Genomic DNA, 16,552 nt, shown 5'->3' with positions numbered 1-16,552 from the left:
TTCTTATATTACATAAAAAATGTGTTTCCATATATTGATTAATAATCTATGAAAATTGATTTGTTTGAATTTTAATTTTTTATAATAACAGCGGCGTTATTACGGTCCTGACTGTAGGTAAGCAAATTTAATCGATCGACATATAAGGGCTAGTTATAAGCACGACGTTAAAGAATTATCGATCAAAACGACCAGCTGCGGTGGGCAAGTTTATTTTTACATTCTCCTCACAAACCTCCTCCATAATTAGGCAATTTACCATTAACGTTCTTTGCCAGTTCGATTTGCCTTTTTTTTCGCGCCAAATAGATCCGTTTGAGCACACGGCAATGTCAATTAAATTTACATAATTATGTTCATGACGCGGCTGTTTGTTCATGCAAATTTTGCCGATAAGGAGTGGCTAAAGATTATGTTTTATCACATAGCTGGCGGGATTTTAATATAAAGCTGAGGCTCAACGATTATTGTGGCTCGAGCCGGGCCATTACCCTGTTTTACAAATTTAGTAGCTTTGATTTATAGCAGAATGTATTTAGAAGACTCACCTAATTCCAAGTAAATCGGTTTAGTAGAACTTGAGATATCATTGTATCGTCTGTCAACTGTCTCGGAAAGAGTAACCCAGAAAACGTGATAAAAGTTTTGTTTCGCTAAATGCTGTGGTTTAGATGCTGAGTCATTAAAACAGCTATGTCTTCAATAAATAATTTATATTTTGAAGTATTCTCTAAGGTGAATATTTTTAGATCTATAGTATGAAAATATGAATACAAAAAATCTCTTGAAATAAAACTAACGCACTTTTAATAAGTAGCGTCATCTTTAACACCTTTAATTATTTTTATAAAATTTCTTTCTTTTGTATTTGGATTTCAACTGATATTGACACCAAGTGCTTATGTACATTTAGTTTGTGTTATAATTGCTAGATTGGCTTTTTGGTTAAGATTGATCTTGAAATATAAAAATAGGAAGTTCAAGGTGATATTTAACATTATTTTCCATATAACATAACTTTGTAAATTTCTCATCATTAATTCACAAATATATTTCCCCAAATTAATGCAATTCGCCACAATTTTTTTTGTTATTTTCTTTGATCTCAGGTACAACATTATTCCTAAGGACCAAATTTCTTTTACTACAGAAAATTGCTTTTTATTTTAATTAGTTTTAGAGAAGTGCTAGAAAGATATGTGTTTGTTCGACATTATAAAAACAAATATAATATTTGCTATAAATAATTAAATTACAAAATCAAATTTTCCAAAGCAAGCTATTTGTCTCATTAATTGGTTGCCCTTCTCATTGAATTTAAAATATTTCCGGACTTAACCAGGGTTTAACAAAGGAACACAATTTTCCAGACAACAAAATTGGCAATTGATACAACCGTAGTCGGTAAGACAATAATCTGGTTAAGTTTATTGACACAGTGTATATTTTTTAAGATACGTTATCCAATTTAAAGTAGCTAATTGTGATTCTAAGAAAATACGACCAAACGCATATACTATTTAAACTGGCTACTCCAAATGATCAAATAAACTAATAACTATTTCTTGATATCTTAAAAATATTATAGTAAATTCAATCAAATACTACTGAAATTCTACATTCCGTAGTAATTTAAATATAGCTGAGCGCTCCAATCTAACATGGGTGGTACTACCGCACTTATCTATTTTTCTCTACATCGTGTTATGTACAATACCGGCAATAATAAACATTACAGCAATATTATTTTTGAAGTCCTTTTTCACATTTTATCAATTAAAATAATGTATATATATATATATATATATATATATATATATATATATATATATATATATTTCAAAATTAATTATCACTGTTTTCTCTAACTGTAGGTATAGTCGTATTATCAGAAAATATATGGTGATATGATGATATTTCATAGATAAAGTAGGTAACTAATTTATCCTAATTCACTTCCTTGTGGATCAACCCTTTTAATTTATTGTATTATAAAAGGTTTCCATATATTTCACCTTAAACATTTTAGCTGGGATGTAAAAGTTCAAGTAGTATCTGTCTGAGAGTAGAGAGTTTCTGTGGTTTGAAGAAACTTCCTTATGCTACACATTGTCGAAAACTTCTGAGTCAAGATCTACATTTATATAAATATATTTGAGCTGATTTTTCATCTTTGTAGGATCTTTCAATCATATCTGTGATTCTGTATTTCTTGTATTGCAGATAATCATTTACTAATTTGTTAAAGTCCAATAAGTTTCTTTTCTAATTTTGTGTTATATTGGTTAAGATATATTAATTTTCAAATATTTTTATTTATTGTAATTTTTCTATTAAATTCCATGTTTCAGTTACCTTTATCTTAATTTATTTAGAATAGTTAAATTCATTAACTGTATCCTTAGCTTTTGGAGTGTTACTCCAAGTATTAGCTGGATATACAAATTTAGTTCTTATGCTTCTAAACTTAATTATTCGGTTGCCTTAAGGGGCACATTGAGCTGGGTTGATTGATTGGCTCTTCACTCATCAAAATCACGTCACTGGTGAGTGATTTGGCTTTGGATCATAGCTTTCTTCAACTTATATATAGTATGCTGTTATGTTTCTAGTGTGGTTATAGGTAATAGTAAATTAATTTTCCTATTAACATTTGACTATAGTCTAGTTCAAAAGTTCTTCTATGCAGTTAATTATATCTAACAATCGCAACTCAAGGTTCCTAAGTTTCCTAGTTAATATTAAAATGGTCACTTATATATCTTATATCACCTTATATTATATTAATCCTATATAATCATTGTGATGCCCTTTTCCTTTGATTTTAATGAGCATGATAACCTTGACCGTTATTGTATCTTGGAAAGTAATAAATTAAGTTAATTAATGATTTTTATTCTAATTAAATCAACGGTTTTGACTGATGCCTTGTTATCTGATATTCTATTAAACTGACTCCTGTGTCTTGATATTTGCATTAAAAAGAAACCAAGGAGAGGCAGGTAATATTTTGTAGAATAAGCTAAGTATTGGACGAATTACTGTTAAAACAGAATGAACAATATTTTGCGGAGGATTTTTTAAAACTGTGTACATGCACAGTTATTGAAATGCAGCTAAAGTTGTCTTCGAACTCAGTTAGATTCTAGAATATAAAAATATATAACTGCCCATGATATCTTGATTAAAAAATCCAATAGAGACAAAGCAAAAATACACGATACTCCCAGAAAATTGAATGGTTGAAGGTATTTGTTGTTGTTAAATGAATGAGATTTAATTGTACCCTAAATAAATACTGAACGGTTTCTAAAATATAATATTTTAAATATATTTAAGGCTTAAGATCAGTTCAAAAAGAAAGCAAATATAACGAAGATAAAGTGGAATTGAAATGAAAATTTATTACTCGTAATAAATCCAAAATATTTAAATTTAAAGTTCATGATGCTAAATATCCCGCAGCTGGTGAAGTTTGAGACTTTGCACTGAGCCATATTTACCATTCTTGTTCTTTAATCTTCTAAAGTTTTGGGCAAACGTACCGATGCGAACTTTTAAATCTAGAAGTTTAAAATGCTTTAATTTTATTATGCAAAGTCAAACATGAAGAACCTCAAGGTTGGGCTTTGTTGCAGACAAAACATAATTTTATTAATACAAGGAGGTTTAAATTAACAACGAATTTATTATATTAATAATACTGTTCATGAATGAATTTTTAATTTTAAATACGAACTAAAAAGTAAAGAATGTAGGAAGTTGTCGAGGTATTAAAACTGGATCAAATCTAACAAACCATTTTCTTCTTACTTGAATTTTAAGGTAATATAAGTGCTTATACACACAATCCACATTGGTGGGTAAATGACTTTTAATACTTATTTTAATTTTTATGATGTCAAAGGTTCATTCTGTTAATATCTGACATTATTTCTAGATGAAATCAGATTGAATTTCAGAAAAAGTTTCAATACTTGCAGATAAACCATTTGCAGGCTATTGTGCTCTGAGTACGATTTAGTGATTTTGATTTGATTTTTTAGTGGCGTGATAAAACATTGCAAAACACACAAAAGGCATATTAAAAATAAATATATTGTGGAAAGTTCATCATTAATTTAAAACCAATTACAAAAATATCAAATGGCACTGAAATGAATCTATCTATATTAATTTCATAACAACAGATTTCAGCTTTTCTTTTTACTTCTATAACAAACGATGTACCCCACTTCCACATGTCTTTAAAGTATAGAAATTCATTCTAAACGACGTTTATTCAATATACATCTTGATATCTTCGCAAAGAGAATTATATGATTACAAATATATGAATGCAAAACTATTGATATTTTGAAGTTAACAGACCGTTTAACTGTTGTCAGATTTTACGATGTAACATTTAATAACTGGTACTTTTAGTATTTACTTTTAATTTTTCTTAATATACGTATGTACTTAATTTTAGTACAAATATTCTTTCTCTAAATGAAACTATGATTGGCGTTCTATAGTGATTCATTTTTGTTATTTTCGTAGTGTAATTGCAAAACACTCGTCATATCATGTCTTTATGTATATAATTATTCTATTTGTTTATAAATAATTGAAGTCTTTCTAGGTGGTTGGGCCGATTTTGATGATATTTGTGTATGTGTTATAATCACAATTATTTAAACTCGCGTATAGCTGTCAGAGTGATATTTTAATGGCAACCGCCACAATAATGACCGTTGCTCTATGTTGACTAAATTAGATATTACATTATACTGATATATTATTTATACTATTAAAAATAACTCACGTTGTCTTCACGCTTCACAGAACCGGCCACGCAAATATTTGCCTTCTATGAGTCTTCTTGGGATAAAGTGTATAACATCATAAAGAGTATGTTAATTTATTGTAATATATTGAGTAATAAAAATAACATTGCCAACATGTCCAATGTATTCAATGTATTCAATTATATTATAGAAATGTTGTCTACATTTCTGCTAATTTTAACTTAAATGTTACTTATATTTTTATGTATCTATTAAAATAAAAAAAATAACATAAATTGGAGCAACTAAAATCGTTCATAATAAGTATGGTCCTATTAGAGTAGAGAAAAATTGGGGCAAATTTAAAAATTGCAAAAAAAACCTTTTCTAATAGATTACAAAACAACTACGTTATTATCATTAAACCAGACAAAGTACCACATTGAGAGCATTTGTATCAACTGTTAATGAAGTTGTAATTGTTATCGCTGGCGACCTCAAACGTCGAAATATACGTATATAACGCAGATATAACACGTTGCAGATTACCCCAAGACATTGTTTTTACGATGTTTGCAATATGCATTTATATATTGAAAAGCAGAAGATAGGTATCATTTGAATATAAAACAAATACATGCATTGACATTTACAACATATACGTTTCGTTTTATTTAATTTTTTTCTGCAAGTAATTTCTTTGTATCTTACTAACCTTTTAATAGTTCAGGCACATAAACTAATAAGAAAGTTAGCACGATGAACTTCTATGTACCCTGATTGATGATGAGCCAATCACGATAATAGCATTCTCCGATGCCGCGAGCAAGTTCATTAATACATTGTTGATATGTGTGCAAAAATGTGAAAGTGGGTGATGAGAATACATTAAGTTTAACCAGAAGTTTTGCTATATGGACTCCTTACATAGACATTAGTAAGGTAAATGGAACAACTAATATCAACAACATCGGTAACGAGTATATTCTTTCACCCTCATATAACATATTGGTAGTCCGCGTCTTATGCAAGAATATATTCAAGACGTCATGACTTTATGAGTGCATGACCATATTTGTTCATCATATTTACGTGCCATCCAAACTGGTATGTGGTCAAAATTTTGTTGTTGCCAGGTCAAATATCAATGCATCTCCATGACATCACTTCACGTATGTTCAAACAAAAATTGAAATCGTTGATACAGTTGATTACATATTACTTGGTATGAAAAAAGGTGTTTGAAGCCAGCGTCTGTTGGATTTGCTAGTAAATATTATATATCCTGTTTTTACTTCAGTTGTTTTTAAATGATTTTTTCAATGTGAATAATTTCTGTCTCTAAGTGTTGTCTATTTTTATTTTTATGTCATATTTTATGTATGTTTCTTTAATGTGGTTTAATTTCTAAATAAGGGGATATGCATTTTAGTTCCTTATTAATTGCTTTTATATTATTTACATTATTTGCGTGTCACTAAATATTAGTCTAAACAACAACGTTAGTATTCTATAACATCATTATCAATAGTAGGTTCAACAATATTTGTATTTTTGTAAATATAAATACTGTATGCATTATCACATAACAAGCCGGCTTGGTGGCGCAGTAGTAAAGGCGATGGGACGGTCCTCCTACTGTTGCAATAGCCGTGGGTTCGAATCCCGCTGGGGCATGGTCGTAAATTTATTTTTGTGACTGCTTAAAATTTGTGAATGTTCTAGGCAAGAGTGTAAAATCCGACAAGGAATATAATACTATTCACGCCAGCAACCAGGCTGGGTAAGACCGGGTCTTCTGGGATGATTTCTAAAGTTGGCCACTCGCCAATCGGTAGGCTTAATGCTGAGGACCGTGGTTCGAAGCTCAAGTTAAACTTTAGGCCCAGTCCAGGTAAACCCATGGTTGGTAAAAGGAGACTTTAAAATATATATATATATATATATATATATATAAAATATCACACATCTCCAGCAACCTGCACGACGCTTTGATGACCCTCCTTAAATGTTTATTTTACCAACGGTTACGAATAATTTTTTAATTTCGTGTTTGAAGTTTTTTTTTTGTTCTGGCCTAAAAACCAGGCGGTGGAATGCATGACGCATACCTGGTCGCGGAGACTTGCCCTGGAGTGACAAGTTGGACCGGGTTATGTGGGAGTACCTCTGAGCTTACCAATAGACTAAACTGAAACCGCCTCACAGTTGACTCCTGTGGATCGCTACTACTACTGCATTAAATTTGGGGATATGGCACCCGCTGATCGGGCAGCCGTTACTGGGCACGAGGACCGTGTTTCGTGTTTGAAGTTCCACATTTAAAAATTCTAGTAGATTAAAAAATCCAAGTTATAAAAAAAATATAATTATGTAATCTTTCATTTTTTAATTAAATCAATTATTAATTAAGGTGCCTAAAAAGTTTCAACTCTATCGTTCTTCATATCATAATTTTCTAATTAAATTAATTATTAATAGAGCTGTCAAAATAAAGACTTTATGAGTAGAAAATAATATTTATACAAGAAAATTATTCCGAAATTTGCATTAATCATCGATATATTTACCGAAGGTTTCTTACTGAAATAAATTGTCTTAAAATCTTTTACTCACCAATCTCCGGACCGCAAACGCGCGGTATAATTTCTAAAATGGCCGAACAGGAACTGTCGTTAAAGCAAAGCTGCCGAGCTGTTATACAGTTTAGGATGGCAACAGTCGATTTGGGACTTGAACCTGTAAAGAATGACAATTAGCTTTATTACGGCATGCTTTGTATTATATTATGGAAATAAGCAAAAATAATTTCATTGTTTTATTTTTATGGGGCGATATTTTTATAGTTGATGTATCTAATATTTTGTTTTAATAAATAATAAGTGTCAATTTTAATATTTGTGAAATTAATATTTATTTTAAGATACAAACTTAAAATCAATATTAATTTATACCTATTTTATTAGAGATACTTTTTCTTACATGCTTGTTTTTTCTATTTTATGATGACCACCTAAAACACTTCTCTTAAATAAAAAACCTAATACCTACACACCACTTTGGGTTTATTAGCAATCATTCAACAATTGATTAGGTGCATAGAATAACCGATGTAATTGAAATAAAAAGGTATGTTTAGCTATATTCTTAGATGTAACACAAGCCTTTGGCTAGGTATGGCGTGACGACTTTGTTTATGAGCCACAGAGAATATTACTGAAACAACACAATGAACTACTAAAATTTTAATTTGCAAATGATTTTAAAATATGGAGGACTAACCTGACAATAGGAATTGTCCGCGTAAGCACCAAAAACAATATATAATAATTTCATTTAATATAACAACAACGCAAAGTATCTCGGAATAAATCCGGATGAATAAGGAATAAGGTCGTTGAAAGGGACATGTAAAAAATAAAAGGAAAGAAAAGAAAGCTCAAATATAGAAAAAAAGTACTGGTTAATTGGCATAAAATCTCAATTATCAGTTCATAATAAATTTCTATTATATAAGAAAATATTGAAAGTTATATGGACATACCGAATTGAATTATGGGATGTTCCGAGAAAAGAAATATAAATATAATACAAGTTTCCACGAATACTATCCTGAGAAGTATTATATCTGCCCCCGGATACTATAGGACTAATTACTGTGACTGTTCTGTTATATCGACTAAGAGACACAAGAAGAGACTTCATTCTCCTGTCAATATGGAAATAGTACAACTCTTGGATAAAACCAGAACAGAAGCGAGAAAGAACAGAAGATAATATGATTGGGTGCATTTAAATCAGAGACTAAGATAGGGCCTATGGGTGCTCCTAGATATGTACCTACAGTTAAATTATTCTAAAACAAATTGAGGGCTATTCGGCACTGATTAGTAACAATGTAATAAATAATGTATAAAAAAATTCTCTTATATCTATATTGGAGTGTTATTGCTATACGTTTCCTGATTAGAATCATGGAATGTATAATTAATATTTTTAATATAGTATAATTAATAATAAGAAATATCTAACTAAAAGTTTTAATATCAGAATATAAATTTCATATGTGTAGTTTTACCAAAAATCTTCAGCACTCATATCCTCATTATTTTTAATTTTTATAACATGACGAATTTCAGGTGATTTGATACCGCCGTACTTTTGATAATATATGAATTATATAACTAAATGACTTTCTACCTTAATGAGAAAAACACTGCCTCAAATAAGATTGCTTGATGCATAGTGTTAAATTAGTTTGCAAGTTTAATGCTGTCTTTCTTATTATTACTCAATGTAGATGCATTAGTATTCAAAGAAAGTGTTCTATATAGTTCTATATATTCTCGTAGCTATGTTTGATACTTTCAAGGGAATTTAGGATGTCTTTGGTTATTGTTGATATTTTTAACTGAATCGTCGGTTTGATTTAGACACGAAAAATAATATGATGTTTCTAATTTTAATCAATTTATTTAGTAAAAGTTATATACATTTTCATGCTGTTACTTAATTGTTTTTTCAAATTGAATCAATATCTAACTAGATCCCAATAAACTCTCATCATAACCTTATCATCGTATGATATATCTTTCGCTCATTTTGGAATCAACTAGCAAGTGACAATATAAATAATGGGACACAAGCTTGGAAAATAAGAATTACTGAAAGTAAATCTGTACATGTGTAGTTCACCTATAAACAGACCGTACAAACACCCATAACATTAAATAATATTATCATTCCATATAGCAACAACGCTAAATATCTCGGTTCACGGGAAGGAACATATAAAGACGGAAAGAAAAGAACTGGAATTGAAATATAGGAAAATATACTGGCTAATTGGAAGAAAATCACGATTATCAGTACATAATAAATTGCTATTATATAAGCAATTACTAAAACCTATATGGACATACGAAGTTCAATTATGGGGATGTTCTGGAAATATTAACATAAATTAAATACAAATTTTTCAGGACAAAGTCCTGAACGGTATTGTGTGTGCACCCAAATCCTATAGAACTGATCGAAACCTTCAGATACCCACAGTCAGTCACGAAATCAAGAGAATTGCAAGGGGCATGAGGAAAGACTCCATTCTCACACGAATATTGAAATATTACAACTATTGGATACTACCAGAACACGACGCAGACTCAAAATAATCAAACCATCTGATCTTGTGTAGTATTGTGTAGTGAAGTGTATATATTAAAAAATTCAGCTGTTTCTTGTATAAACATTTCACCAGAGACTGAGATAGGGCCGATATGTCCTCGTAGTTATATACCTAGATTTAAGTTATCCTAAAGACAAATTGTAGGTTAGATGGAAATGCCTAGTAACAATATATTAATTAAATAATAAAAAAAACTTTGGAATCTCTCTCTCTCTCTATCTCTCCATTCTTGATAAAACTAATGCCGAACGATAACTAAATTATTTGGTATCTTTTAAATATTTCAAATATCATAAACAACTTTCAACTGATCAATCACTGTGTAATCTACAGTGTTTTATTATACATCTAAATAAAATTAGACATATTTTTATGCAATAATTATATCATAGAAATCCTTTAACATTGTATGGCTATGTGTAAATAAAGAAACAAATATGCAGTGCCAGTTTTGATAGTTAAGAAGATCCTTAAATGTAACAGAGACTAGAAAATATTACTTAACAGCTCGAATATACCTATATCAATTTCGGTTTCCGTCATAAACCTAGAAAAATAATTATATTATTCCAGGGATGACAATTTTCTCAAACAGAGTTAGTGAAAGACATTAGTTTCAATGATATATCAAATTGGGAACATCTTATTAGACAAAAAGCTGAACAGATTTGTTTCAAAGTTGAACAAACCTACGTATTGTAGAAAATCCCAATTGAATCAAAAAGATAATTTATCAGTCAATAATATGATAATAAATATATATTTAATAATATAAGAATGATAATATATAGGAATATAATCAAGATAGTATTAATTGTTTCTAACAATATATGTTTTATTAAAAATATGTTTCGAGATTAGTTAACTGTTATGTATTATAATTATTAACTGTTATGTATCCTATTACAAAAACTGACAATTTAAACATATTTTCCAGAAAACTCACGATCTATGAATATGAGAGCACATATTAAAACAGGTCAATTGAAAAGTTCTCGGTCTGGCACACTGATGGCGCTCCTATAACTGAATCCATATGTTTTTTAGTTAACTCTAACCGTGAAAAGATGCGTGTAGAAATTTCACAGCTGTAGGATCATTAGTTTGTGAATTATAATAGCATTTTGAGTGAAGCAACTTTTGTTACTGTGAAAATAAAAATTAATAAAAAGGAATTTCGCGTATTGATAAAATATATTGCTTTTTGCAGCGAAAAATATATTTGAAGCAAAAAATTGGCTCGATGCCGAGTTTCGGGACACTGGCCCAGAAAAATCAACCATCAAGGATTGGTATGCTAAGTTTAGATGTGGTGAAATGAGCACCGAAGACGGTGGACGCCCAAGAGAGGTTGTTATCGAAGAAAACATTAAAATAATCCACAAAATGATTTTGAATGATCAATTGAACCTGTACATCATATCATTAACAAATGTTTGGGTATATCAAAGCTCTGTGCAAAGTGGGTGCCACCCGAGCTCAGTTTTGACCAAAAACAAAGGCGGGTTGATGATTCGGAGCTGTTGAAGATGATCAAGCGTAATAAACCCGAGTTTTTGAGTCGATATGTGACTATGGCTAAAAAATTACTCCATTATTTCACTCCGAAGTCCAATCGACAGTCATCCGAGTGGAGTGCACATGAGGAACCCGCTCCAAAACATGGGAAAACGCAACAGTCGGCTGACAAGGTTATTGCGTCTGTATTTTGGGATGTGCATGGAATAATTTTGTAATAAACGTACTTTTAGACTCACTAGGCAATCTAAAGTTTCAAATACTTTTAGCATTCCCTTGACGATTTATTTTCATTTGGGCTGTTTAGAATTGCGTTAAGTTTCTCTACCCAACTCTTTTTGTCCAGTGATATGCTGCATTGCTATACCATAGCTATACCAGTGCTATACCATAGACACAAAATGCAAGATAATTTCGTAAAAGAGCTTGTTGTTCTATCAAAATGTACATAGTTTTAAAATTGCGTCACACCTATTACCTGACAACCATGGTAGGTTTGTAGGTTTCTTTGGCGTATACTGAAATTACCTGGGGAAATAGAACCAGAAATAATGTTTATTGTGGAGCACAAATGCTTTAAGGCTTCTTTTGATGAATGAATTTTTGATGAACTTATAAAAAAAATTCCGAGGAAAAATCTCGTAAATCCTGACTTAATGCATTTTTTCTATATCAGTTTTGTTTTCAACATGACAGCGTATATAGAAATCAGTTGAAAATACTCCTGGTTTTCTCTTACAGCTACTCAGCAAAAGTCATTTATATATAACACTAACGTTATACGAATTGATGTTTGATTTACTTGAATTTACCCTACATAATAAAAAAAAACGATGGAACGCTAAATTAAAAAGGATTAAGAATATTTTGTGTATCGTTGCGTCACTAGTATACTAGTATAATCCAACACCAACAATTACCAATCCAACCAGAACTAATCAAAATAAGATTCCAAGAAATGGAGAGTGAAGTCGATATTATATCGAAAGGAAAAATATTGTGTCATGGAAATATCTCCAAACTGCCAATTTAATGGACTTTTTCAAAAAATGTATGCATGAAGAATTACGTTTATCAAATAAACAGATAATAGCAGCAGATAAGGGATATAAAACATAAATAGAAGACCACTGTAAATATTGAATTAAATTTTGGGTATAATACATCAAAACATGATATCATGTTTTTCCTATCAAATGACAAAACTTTAAACAAACTAGTATATATAATGTTAGATAAACTTCTCAGAGATGCCTGTTCAAAACGAAATTTACAAAACCTTTTTATATTCGACTATTCGATCCTACATAAATTCAAATTAGGGAGCATTTATTTTGAGAATCTAGATATACATAAAATATAAAGTTTAGTAACCCACGATACTGTTTCTGTACAACTTTTCTTCCAGTAAATTTAAAAAAAAAAATGCGGGTGACCTATGTGAAATTTTAATCAGCCATTAGCATTACACACAAAACACTTAAAATTTAACTTTAGAAAATGTGGGTTTTTATATTGCTAGGGTATATAGTTTTTAAAAGTATAAAGCTATGATAATTAATGAAAACTTCATTTCTTGTTGACGAGCCAGCTATCGAGGAACAATGTAGAGTAGTGAAACTATAAAAGTATGGTGTTTAAGCCATTCAGATACGATTTTTTAAAACTATCCTAACAATAGCTAGCTCTCACCATTCTGACCAATATGCAATAATTATTTTATGTAATGGTAATTATATAATTAGGCAAAAGATCATTTTAGTAATTTCGGAACCAAGTATATTCGAAACTTTGCGACAGAACTGTTGGTTGAGAATTTCAGAAGAATTGATTCAGAATAATGATGATAATACATATGTTATTATATAGGATGGGTTAAATCATAAATTGTTTTTACCGACGCGACGATAAAGGAAAGGGTAATCTATTCTATATTAAAAAAAAAATCAATTGATCTTAAAGTCTAGGAATTAAATTGAAGCGAAAATATCAAATCTGATAGGATAGAATGAGAAGGGGAAATCCGCACTGAGCATAAAAATAACTTTACATTTTTACAAACTGCAAGGCAGTCAAAACTGCTGTGTTGACTGCTTTCTTGGATGGGCTATATATACGCTGTGAACATCTATCATGAACTAAAGATGTCTATCGTATACAGTATTATGTAAATAACTAAAGAAAGTATGTTACTCTATTTTTCATTAATACAATGCTATTATTATCTCCGTTTATAAAGACATAACTGTTATAGTTTAAGTCAAATCATTTAGGATTATGAATTATAACTCATCCAGCAGTTTTGCAAAATGTATACAATGAAAATATATTTAAAAAGAATTTACACTAGAATTAAATTTTAATAAATCAAAATAAATTATGAATAGTATTAATTGTATATTATAACTTTTCATATTTACATTACAATTCGTATTTAGTTAGTCGAATAAAGCTCTTAATATAGAATAGAATTATCTTATTCAGAGTGTTTAGTGCTATCCAGACTTGGGAAACTTATTATAGCATCTAACAGTGCCTCGGTTAAGTCCCAACAGAGCAACTTAGTTGCTTAGTTATAAACATTAATTATTTCAATTTATGTATATTTAAACGGCAACAGGGGTCAAACAAGCATGTCAAAACTATGAAATCGTCAATAAAACAGGCCGTTTTAGTCGTATACATTATGTATTAATGCATCATTTATTCATTAGGTGAATACAGTTTGGTATTATACAATAAATTTTATAAAAGGTTTATGTTGTTTTAAAACAATATTAAATATATGCAATAAAATATCATAGCTCGTTAATATGTATCCTTAAGAAAATGTTTAGTTATAAAATGTATATTATTGAGAAAAAAAATCATTAATAATAGTTAGAGTATTTAACTGATCTTCAGAAAAGCCACAAATAAATAAAAAAGTTGCTTAAAAAAATAAAGCTCCTAATTTCTATTTCTCATTTTAATTAGTTTTAGGTGTGATCATCGATAGTACAACTGCTGACCCATGTAACCCTAAGATTTACAGGAAATGATAACGTTCAAATGATTCGAGCCAAAAGGTAACGTTATTTCATCAAATGATAGTAGCTATACTAAAGAAACTTCCACAATAATCTAAATATTAAATAAAATTAGGTATCCGGTTTTTATTGCATATTGTTTTTAATTGAAAAATATTGTAAGAATCAATGATGTGAAAAGCTATTAAGATAGTTTTGCAAGTATAATTTCTTATTTAATTTAAACTAAACTTTAATAAACACGTTAGGGCCTTATGTGGAATAGGAAACATACGTCATATTTGATACAGACGTAATCAATAAAATATTTTTAACAAAAAAATTAAACCGACTTTAAAAATTAACAGGAACTCACTGAAAAGCAAGAAATAATCAAACTTAGATTTTTAACGCAAAAAAGAACCTTTTGAAATAAAATATGTACAAAATTGTTGTTATAATAACTGAATAAAAATAAACATAAACCTTATTTAACCTCTCCTAATACACGTATTTTATTCTACTTTATACAAAGAATTCAATACGTACGTAAACCTATTTATCTGCTTACATTATTGTTTTAACTACTACCTACTGATCACTTTCGATGCCAGCCAACAAATTAGATTTGTTTTGTTCGTAATTTAATTTTGTATATATGCCACAAAACTATATCATAAATTTTGTATAGTTTGGGCTTGGCACCAACTTCAAACTGATCAGTTAGTAATAGTTAACTCTCTAACCATTAGTCCATAGGAACAGTTGTCTACTATATATCCTTATATGCTACGGTTAGTGCCCAAAAAGAAAACTAAATCTCTTTTGCACTAAACGACTTCCGATTATCACAAACATCAAATTATTTTAGACACAAAAATATGTGAAAACTTTGTACGTGCCTTTAAAATTTGAGAGTCTTCCGCGATTTTCCCCCAAATGTGAGCAAAATCTTTAGAATTATTGTCAATGTTCTTTAACAATTGGTAAGTAAAAAATAGATACATGATGCCCAAGTTGATACATTACACCTACAAATTATATGATAAGATAAAGATGAAGAAGCTATTTCAGAACCTGAGACCTATTTTGAAAGTAAAGGCAAATCATATAACAAAAGGCATCGAAATCAGATGAACTTTTATAAGAAAGTGTAATAATTCAGACAAATATTTCCTAAATATGTAATAGTTATGCAATTTATTAATACAAATAAATGTAATAAATTAGTTTAGTATTAAAGATTAAAAAATATATTTTTGCAACTGCTTATAATGAGCAATAAAAAATTATCTCCAAACATTCGGCAGATTTGCGGACCACTTACTCTGTGTTTTTATTAAAAGGTACTCGTACAATGAAGAATAAAGTAGCTATTTCACCAAGAAAGGGCCACTGTATTCTCTAGAGTTGGTACCTAGTAGCTACTAACCTTTTTTATATCAAAAATATGCTTAAGATGAAGAAGCTATTTGGAACCTGAGTATTATTTTGAAAATAAAGGCTTATAAATAATATGTTTTGAATATACTCAATTGTCTAAAAATTCCAAATTTTCAAAAACACGATGAGATAAATATTAAACCGAATACATGTTCAAAGTTATCGAGAATTAAAAAAGGATCGAAATATCTAAAGCAATGAATTTTGACAAATATTGCCTAAATATGTCATTGTCAGGCAATTAATTAATACAAATAATTATAATAAACAAATTTAGTATTAAATATTCAAAAATACATTTTTGCAACTGCCTGTAATGAGCAATAAAAATTATCGGCAAACAATCGGACAATTTACTATGTGTTTGGTGATATTATTGCTTTACAAGCTATCAAAGTTTACATCAGTTATTAGATTAGATCGTTATAGAAGATACATAATCGCTATAAACCAACCATTTAATGCCCTAAAAACCATACTTATATTTTTTAAAGAAAATATTTATTTAGATACTAAACGCAATTTTAAATATGAAAATTCAATTTTTAAGGTTTTTTGATACATTGAAAAACTATAAGTTTTTTAATTAATATTGGGATACTGCGTAGGCACTGAGTTTGAATGTTTTT

The 16,552-nt window shown here is 29.4% G+C and overlaps 1 protein-coding gene across 2 annotated transcripts in view; it reads right to left on the bottom strand.

The window, feature by feature from the left end:
- The window catches only part of Gfrl (Glial cell line-derived neurotrophic family receptor-like), a 598,276-nt gene that overhangs the window by 190,603 nt on the left and 391,121 nt on the right, over window positions 1-16,552 (bottom strand). For both annotated transcript variants that reach the window (XM_076399821.1, XM_076399820.1), the window contains one exon: window positions 7,386-7,508. In XM_076399821.1, the coding sequence (XP_076255936.1) occupies window positions 7,386-7,508 (123 nt within the window). The remainder of the gene's footprint in view (window positions 1-7,385; window positions 7,509-16,552) is intronic.

The sequence above is a fragment of the Rhynchophorus ferrugineus genome, unplaced genomic scaffold (genome assembly GCF_030347505.1).
Source record: "Rhynchophorus ferrugineus isolate W39M unplaced genomic scaffold, kcgeb_rfMv2 rfM3, whole genome shotgun sequence".
NCBI lineage: Eukaryota > Metazoa > Arthropoda > Insecta > Coleoptera > Curculionidae > Rhynchophorus > Rhynchophorus ferrugineus.
This window is presented reverse-complemented; position numbering and strand designations above follow the sequence as displayed.